General features: G+C 47.1%; 1 protein-coding gene across 1 annotated transcript; it reads left to right on the plus strand.

Annotated features, from left to right (window-relative positions):
* The first annotated feature begins 4,257 nt into the window (after positions 1-4,257).
* LOC103711425 (uncharacterized) lies at positions 4,258-8,361 on the plus strand. Its single transcript, XM_008797560.5, has 2 exons — positions 4,258-7,694; positions 7,787-8,361. The coding sequence occupies exons 1-2, from the start codon at positions 4,388-4,390 to the stop codon at positions 8,149-8,151; spliced, it is 3,672 nt and encodes a 1,223-aa protein (XP_008795782.2). The 5' UTR covers positions 4,258-4,387; the 3' UTR covers positions 8,152-8,361.
* The last annotated feature ends 692 nt before the right edge of the window (positions 8,362-9,053 follow it).

Genomic DNA, 9,053 nt, shown 5'->3' on the forward strand with positions numbered 1-9,053 from the left:
GAGGCCACAGGGTACTTTGCCTTCGTCTCTCTCTTCCTTCTCCTTCTCTTCTTCTTTAGAGCTGCTGCTTCCTAATTTTCCAAAAAAGTAGAAAAAGGAAATTGTTTTGGATCCAAAGTGCCAAACTGTCAACGAAGCATTTTAAAATTCTTCAGTGGTGCCCTAGATATAATAAAAAAATAGGCCTCACGAGGCTATACAAAATCACGAGGTCAAAAAATTTTCAATTCTAATATTCAAGAAAATTTATTCTAAAAAATTTCTCATAAAACTACGAGTACAAATCAAGGCAGACGGTAAGTGCCCTTTTTTGCTTAGAATACACTCGCCGATCTCGTGGAGATGCTCTATCTATTTATCCAAGTTACCATGGGCGTGTGGTGTCATCGTGTTTACGTGACAATCATAAACAGTTTCCGATTTAAGGTTTCAATCATATATTCTTTTTTAATGGGATAATCTAGTAATCTTATTCGTAAGTTCAGCCCTTTTTTTTCTCATTACTAATTGCTAATATCATGCGCACCCGTGGTTTTTTTTAAAAGAAACTGATGGAAAACATGGTAGGAATACCGCACACATCTAGTAACAACTAATCCTCACTCGAGTCCGAGCCAAGCTCAACTTAAAATGAGGAAACAAAACTTGAACAGCTCGATATTTGTGTGCGTCCTGGCTCCTCGAAAGTTGTGGCATGAAACGATCGGGGAACGGGCCTTTTAACCACTGTGATCAGCTGGGTTCGAAAGGGCTCGAGCAACTATAGGAGAGTTCACCCCCTGCTCCGTGATATTTGGGAGATGGCGAGGGAGAGTGTCATAGGCCATGCATGTATATCGTGAGGCCAACGGGGCAGCCGACTGGATAGCAGCATATGTTGCGAGCCACTCAGGAGGTACCCTATAGTTTGGAGAGAGAGATGTTCGGAGCACTTCGGGATCTTTTGTTTTCTAGTTCTATTGGGTGTATTCGTACCCATGATTAGAGCTGATCACGGGCCTTCTGGCCCGCCCAGCTCGGTCGGAATTTTTCGGGCTTGGGCATTTAAAAAAGGCCTATGAGTCAGGCCTGGACAAGAAAAGCGGCCCGACCAAAAAAATCGGGCCGAGCCTGGTCGGGTCATTCTGGCCCATTTCTAGATTCCAAATAAAGAAAAAATCGGACCTGTCGGGTCGGGCCTATCGGGTCATGCCGGGCCGGGCTACACGGGCCTAGAACCAGATTTATAAAGTCGGATCGGGTCTGAACAAAAAATTAAGCCCGACAGTCGGGCCGGGCCGGGCCTGGGCATAGCCATCAAGCCTAATTTCTGCTGTAGAGCCGGCCCGGCTCAGGTTTTGATCAATTCTACCCATGATATATGAATTGTCCGTTTTAGCTAAAAAAAAAAGAAAAGAAAAAAAAGAAAAAAAAAAAAGAAAAGAAGAAGAAGAAGCAGCAGCAGCTGCCGAAGCGTGGATCCAAGTGAGAAAAGGAAGGGACTAAAGCCATGACGCGTCCAAGCTTGTCCCATTTCGCAAGAGTCAACCTTGGCGGTGTGACGGCAGGAGTCGGGGCTTTGGCCGTCTCGTGACTCCTGTTTGCGATGGGGCCGGCCGTGTGACGGTTCGTGACACAACCCGACGACACTTGAGCCTGACCGGACGATGACTCCAGCTCGAAATAATATTACTATGCTACATGGTAGGTGAGACATTTATTCTCGTTTTATATAATTACTCTGGTGGTTTTGTGCCTCAGGAAAATAATGCCTTGTGATTGGCTTTCTAGTTCACGAGTTCATACAACCATTGGTCTCGCACCAATCTCTCTCTCTCGCACCGACCTCCTCCACCCCCTTCCATGTGTTGTTCTGCATTGGTTGTCCTGCTTGTGGACGGACTGCTAAATGTACCGTGAAAAACGAAACGCGACTGGACTGGCAGGTCTATCTGGAGCACAATCGGAAAAAATAACATTATTAGGTTGATTTTTTTCCCCCCTTGAGAAAAGGATATTATTGGGTTAGGAATTGCATATCATGGACTGGATTTTAATTTTTCCTTGTGTAATTTGACCCGTGGAAGTGCCGATTCTAGTGGTGTAACATGCTACATATGTATATGTATGTACAAGGAAATAAGCAGCAACAATATTTATAGCAGAGCTGATCATGGAGTGGTCCATGGATATAAATAAAATTTGATATTTTCTATGCATAAGCCTTGCCCATGATCAGTTTTAATCCACAGCGCTCTCGGTATCGTTGACAAAACTGCTCTCAGATTCCTAAATTATTTGAGCTAAGCTTGGCACTATTATACTGTCATCAATCAATCTATTGTGTATGATGCACTCTCAATTATTTAACAGTAGAAAATATTTAATCATCTTTATGCAAATATTTGTGTACCTGAAGTTCTCTATTTGGACGTAAGTGACATAATGTCAACAATATCCATGGCCTAGTTGGAATCGTTGACAAAGTACGCTTAGATTTCTAAATTATTTGAACTATGCTTGGCATTATTTGTACTGTCATCACTCAATCTATTGTGTATGATGCTCTCACAATTTCTTAACAGCGGAAAAAATTTAACCACCTTTATGGAAATATTTCATGTACGCGAAGTTCTTTATTGGAAAAATTCCATACCTAACCTTGGTTGTTTTTGTGTTTTTCAATCTGTTACATCAATTGTTAATTAAAAAAAAAACCTATTATATCATCTGTTGAGTTGCATGACCTGATCTTGCAAAACCGATTAAGATACATCATCTTCCCCGCCAATGTCCAATTTGGAGTGACCCTAAGTAAATACGGTGGATTTCTAAATTTTTCGAATTGCAAAAATTCAAAAAAATCATTATCTGCCAAATGATTTGTGTCCAATATTCTTGCCAATGTCTGACTAAAAATTTAAGGCCACCTTAGGATCCTTGTCATATATATATATATATATATATATATATATATATATAGTGTGTGTGTATTTATATAATTACGAATGTTGCAAATCGAACGTCTGTATTTGGATATTGTTACCTTGGTCACAACCATCTTGACCTTACTTATCGTCTTGTAGGAGGTATTCAAACCAAGCTGTTATTTTTGTCAATCTTTGATTTATTGAAAATTTAATAGATACACCAAGGAATTTAAGAACATATATTAAGCTAAGCAAGCTTTGAAGATACAGGTTTAAGCCTCAATCATCGAGCTAGCTTTGAGCACATAAATAACTGCATTAAAAAAAAACGTAGAGCTTAAGCCAAAGAGGGGTGGTTTACCAAATAAATGGTGGTCTTCGCAACCACAAAAACCAAGCATCGAATCAATTTCTTCCCCCCATACCCGTCCTTATCCACAGTGCTCGGAAGGAGGTTTTCGTGTCGTACGCCCATGAATAGACCAAAGCCACAAAACAACACCACTCCATATTTTATTTCACAGCATTCTAATCGAGTAGTTGCTACATTCCCTCCCTCTCCCCACCCGAATAGCAATGGTGCATAAAAAAACACCTGGGTTCGGTGGCTCAACCCAATGACGTTCCAATGCGCATTAGTTTGCGAAGAATCATAAACAAAGAGAACGGAGAGACTTTTAAAAACCGTAACACCACAAAACAGCAAGTTGGACTCTTGTTTTATGCTTCGGAATTATTCGCGGACTGCTCTGCTTGACCACCCCTCATATTAAATGCCTCTTCGGCTCCAATCCAATAGAATAAACTGACCGAAATAATGGAGGTGGTTTGCTGCAACGCCTTCCAGGCCAAACATCCTCATATTACGTCAGACCGCGTTCACCCACGTCACCAAGTCAGAGTTTCCCAAGGATCAGCTCGTGAGCGCCCACTTGGCCAGAAACTTACAATTCGCCCCATGGCTGCCAGGTATGTAATTATAACTGGGACCCGCATGCTATAGCCTATAGCTGGCTTGCAATTGCCTTACGTGGACCCTGCCGGAGATCAGGCCGGAAACTGAATCGCACCTAATCCGCACTCCGCTCCGCCTGAGCGTGGCGTGACAATGAGCGATGCAAATGCAAATGGAGGATCCCAACCGTTCCCTTTCTGAGACCCAACCCGCAAAAGCTCGCCCGACGTCGCTTTAACATCTCCCCAAAGTGTGACTCCAAGTACCAACCGCTATATCTCCTCGCGATATCCCAAAATCATCTCTCTCTGTCTCTCTCGAAACCAACTAGTCTTTCTACTGGCCAACGTGGGCGGTCTCATTTAATGTCGTTGGCTACGTTCCCCTGACAGGGTGGCCTTTTTCCACTTGCCGAGGGGACTACAAGCAAAGAAGCCTCCTTCTCTCACCATCTTCGTTTCCTCTAAATATTCATGCATGCACCTTTGCAAACTACCTCAGAGAGTACAAGCTCTAGAGATCGATGGCCATCTTCTCCCTTCTACTCCTTCTTCTTTTGTTGGTGCTGGCCTCTGGCCGGTACTTGGAAGATATGGATGTCCTTCTGGAGGTCAAGAAGTCTTTCCTCGACGACCCGTACGGAGTGCTGGAAGGCTGGACCGCGGACAACCCGGTGTTCTGCTCCTGGACCGGGGTGGCTTGCGACCCCGGCTCGGCCGTGGTGGGCCTCAACCTCTCCGCCGCGTCGCTCGGGGGTCAGGTGTCGCCCGCGCTCGGCCGGCTCGCCCGCCTCCAGGCCCTCGACCTCTCCTCCAACCGGTTGACCGGCTCCATCCCGGTTCAGCTCGCCAACCTCTCCGACCTTGCCTCTCTCTTCCTCTACTCTAACCTTCTCTCCGGTCCGATTCCTCCTTCCGTCGGCTCGCTCTCCGCCCTCCGAGTCCTCCGGCTCGGCAACAACCCGGGCCTTTCGGGACCGATTCCAGACTCGCTCGGAAACCTCCGCAACCTCGCCACGATCGCCCTGGCCGCCTGCAATCTCACCGGTTCGATGCCGCGTCGACTCGGCGAGCTGTCTCATCTCGAGAACCTGGTCCTCCGGGAGAACCAACTCACTGGCTCGATCCCGCCGGAACTCGGACGGTTGGCGAGGCTCCGGATCATGAACCTCGCGGACAACTCGCTCCAGGGGGCGATACCGAGTCAGCTCGGCGAGCTGAATCAACTCGTCTACCTCAACCTGGGGGGCAACCACCTACAAGGACCGATCCCCAAATCCCTGGGCAAACTCGCCAGCCTCCAAACGCTCGACTTGTCCGTCAACAAGCTCGAAGGCGAGATTCCGGACGAGCTGGAGGAACTGGGTGAGCTCAGTTTCCTCGTCTTGTCCCAAAACAATCTCTCCGGCCGGCTGCCAAGAAACCTCTGCCGGGATGCACCAAATCTGCAGCACTTGCTTCTGTCCACCAACAACTTCTCCGGCAGAATCCCCGCAAGTTTGGCGCAATGCCGGTCTTTAATGCAGCTGGACTTGGCCAACAACAGCCTCACCGGTGCGATCCCGGTCGAATTCGGCGAGCTCTCCAATCTGACTGATCTCGTGCTGAACAACAACAGCTTGTCGGGTTCCATTCCTCGCACCTTGTGGAACTTGACCAATCTTCAGATGTTGACTCTCTACCACAATGGATTGGTAGGCCAGCTGCCGGAGGAGATCGGCAGACTCGGGAAGCTGGAAATTCTTTATTTGTATGAGAATCAGTTATCCGGCGAGATCCCGTCGGCGATCGGCAATTGCTCGAGCTTGCGAATGATCGACTTCTTTGGGAATCAGTTCGCGGGCAGCATCCCGGTTACCGTCGGGCGGCTGAAGCAGCTCAGCTTTCTGCACCTTCGGCAGAATGGACTGTCAGGAGCAATCCCGCCGACGCTGGGGAATTGCCGGCAGCTCACAATCCTGGACTTGGCAGATAACCAACTCTCTGGCCGAATTCCGGCCACCTTCGGGTTCCTGCAATCTCTCGAGCAGTTCATGCTGTACAATAATTCACTCGAAGGTAGCATCCCTGATGAGATGTTCAATTGCCGGAACATTACCAGAGTGAATTTATCCAACAACAGACTCAATGGGAGCATTCTTCCACTCTGCGGTTCGAGCTCTCTGCTTTCATTTGATCTCACTAACAATTCATTCAATTTTGAGATTCCTGCGCAATTAGGTAACTCACCCATGCTTGAAAGGATTCGTCTTGGGAGCAATCGATTGGTTGGCGAAATTCCTCCCATGCTTGGAGAGATAGAATCTCTCTCGCTTCTATATCTCTCAAGCAATTCGCTGACCGGAGAAATACCCAAGGAGCTAGCATCATGCAGGAAGCTAAGCCACATTGTTCTGAATGACAATCATCTGAGTGGCTCCATTCCGACATGGTTTGGGAGCTTGCCTCAGCTAGGGGAGCTCAGACTCTCTTCCAATGGTTTCTCAGGTTCGCTTCCGAAAGAACTCTTCAACTGTTCCAATCTATTGAAGCTGTCTCTTGATAACAACCTGCTGAATGGCTCACTCCCCGATCAAATTGGCGACCTTGTTTCCCTCAATGTCCTTAACCTCGCCCATAACCAGTTCTCTGGAGCAATCCCTGCTTCCATTGGAAAGCTAAGCAGGCTCTACGAGCTCCAGCTTTCTCGGAATCTTTTCTCTGAGGAGATTCCTGTGGAGCTCGGACAGCTGCAGGAGCTACAGAGCACATTAGACCTCAGCTTCAACAAACTGATAGGGGAGATACCATCGTCTCTCAAATCTCTTTCCAAGCTTGAAGAGCTGAACCTCTCTCACAATTTGCTAAGCGGGGAAGTCCCTCGCGAAGTTGGCGAAATGAGCAGCTTGGTGAGGCTTGACCTCTCCTACAACGGGCTTCGAGGCAGACTGGATGAACAATTCTCTCGCTGGCCGTCGCAGTCTTTCGCTGCAAACCTCGCCCTCTGTGGCAGCCCCCTCCCACCATGTGCCACGTCCGATTCCACCGCTCACCGCTCGACTCTAAAGTCTGTATTCATAGCCCTGATCTCTGCCTCGGTGACGCTCGTCGCCGTCATCCTCCTCATCGCCCTGGCGATATCAATCAGGAGGCATCACTTGAGAAGGTCAAGCGAAGTCAATTGTGCCGCCTACTCCTCCAAGAGCTTCTCACAAACCTACCGGCATTTGTTGATGCTGAAAGGTTCCGCGAGGCGGGAATTCAAGTGGGAAGCCATAATGGAAGCCACAAGCAATCTAAGTGATGAGTACGCCGTCGGGTCGGGAGGGTCGGGCACCGTCTATAAAGCTGAATTGCCTACCGGCGAGACCCTGGCGGTAAAGAAGATTGTACACAAGGAGTGGGACCTTTTCTTTCAGGATAAGAGCTTCGCAAGGGAGGTGAAGATTCTAAGCGGGGTCAGGCACCGGCATCTGGTGAAGCTGCTAGGATTTCTCAGCAACAACGGTGAGAATCTGCTGATATATGACTACATGGAGAATGGCAGCGTCTGGGATTGGCTGCACAGGCCGGCAGTGAGTCGGAAGAAGAAGGGGGAGCTCAACTGGGAGAGGAGGTTAAAGATTGCCATTGGGCTTGCCAAGGGAGTGGAGTATCTGCACCATGACTGCGTGCCGAAGATCGTCCATAGAGACATCAAGTCGAGCAATGTACTACTTGATGGAGACTTGGAGGCACACCTGGGAGACTTCGGGCTGGCTAAGGCAGTCGCCGAGAGCCACCAGGCCGACTCGAAAGGACACACTGAGTCGTGCTCTTGGTTTGCTGGCTCCTACGGGTACATAGCTCCAGGTACACCACAAACACTTTACAAACTACTTTAATTCAGAATGCGCTGAATCCATGATGTTCGCTGAATTCTTATTATTCTGCAATGTGGACAGAGCATGCTTACTCCATGAAAGCTACCGAGAAGAGTGATGTTTACAGCATGGGTATAGTGTTGATGGAGCTTGTGAGCGGGCTGATGCCCACAGACAGGACCTTCGGAGGAGATATGGACATGGTGAAGTGGGTGCAGTCCCGGATTGGGTTGCCGGCCTCAGGGCGCGAGGAGCTGCTGGACCCTTCTCTGAAGCCTCCGGCACCACACGAGGAGTCATCCATGTTCGAGCTTCTCGACGTGGCTTTGCAGTGCACCAGGAGAGCTCCTGCTGAGCGGCCTACTTCGAGACAGGTTTCTGATCTTCTGCTTCATGTTTCTCTGAAGATCAATAGGGTGGACTGTGGAAAGAAGATTGCAGCGTAAAGTTTTGGATAGTTTATGTTTGATTCTCGCCAAAGAGATTAGATAGTGGTGGTTCACTTTTTTTGGTTTAGTTCTTGTCATGGCCTAGGGCTTCCCCAAACTATCTTTCTACAATGTACATTTCTTGAATGCATTAACATACCAAGCGAGGAGTGCTTGTGATCAGTGACCATCATCTATTAATTGATATCAGGGCTATAACTTTGCTGTGCATCTTTCCCTGCCATGCGACCAAGATTTGCTATAGAATATGGAACTCTTGCAGCATTCTGAACCTTTCGAGTGAAAAACAAATGTTTGAAGTAAGAACGTGACATTGCTATTAAGTACGGTATGCCTCGCTTGTTTGGATGGTGGACAGCTTACACAGAAGAGGTTTGCGGAAACACACCACCATTAAAAAAAAGAGATTGAAGGTCTTGCATTCAAGCCATTGATCTCATGGGAGCATTGGGGTGGAGGAGGGAGGGAGAGAGAGGGAGAGGGGCTCATAATGGTAATGGATTAATTACTAGTCATGCTTATTTTTTAAAAGCTCCATCAAACTTGGTTCCATAAAATTCTTGAATATATTTAAATTTGGTATGAAACTAAAAGTAAAAGTAATAAAGCAATAGAAAATAAAGAGAAAGAAAACACAAGAGACCATGAGATACAAATGGCTCTTTTATTCTTTCTTACTTTTCTCCTACCGATACAAGACTACATATCACCCATTTATAGGCCAAAGGAGAAAGATCAAAGGCCATAAGATTAAAGGCCATAAATACATTAATTCATCATTAATGATGAAACTGGAGGGTTATGAGAAGTTGAATAGTCATGGATGAATTCAGATGAATATCCATCTAGAGATGAAGATGAAAAGTCAAGATTTTATAACACTCCCCCTAGGATATTCA

Source organism: Phoenix dactylifera, chromosome 1 (genome assembly GCF_051530095.1).
Source record: "Phoenix dactylifera cultivar Ajwa chromosome 1, Ajwa_hap1_PhDact_Kaust_v1.1, whole genome shotgun sequence".
NCBI lineage: Eukaryota > Viridiplantae > Streptophyta > Magnoliopsida > Arecales > Arecaceae > Phoenix > Phoenix dactylifera.

What these genes read in the sequence shown, in the direction of transcription:
- LOC103711425 (XM_008797560.5), top strand. Translation starts at nt 4,388, where the DNA reads ATGGCCATCTTCTCCCTTCTACTCCTTCTTCTTTTGTTGGTGCTGGCC. An exon ending in CTACGGGTACATAGCTCCAG is followed by an intron (nt 7,695 to 7,786) that starts GTACACCACAAA and finishes CAATGTGGACAG; the next exon opens with AGCATGCTTACTCCATGAAA.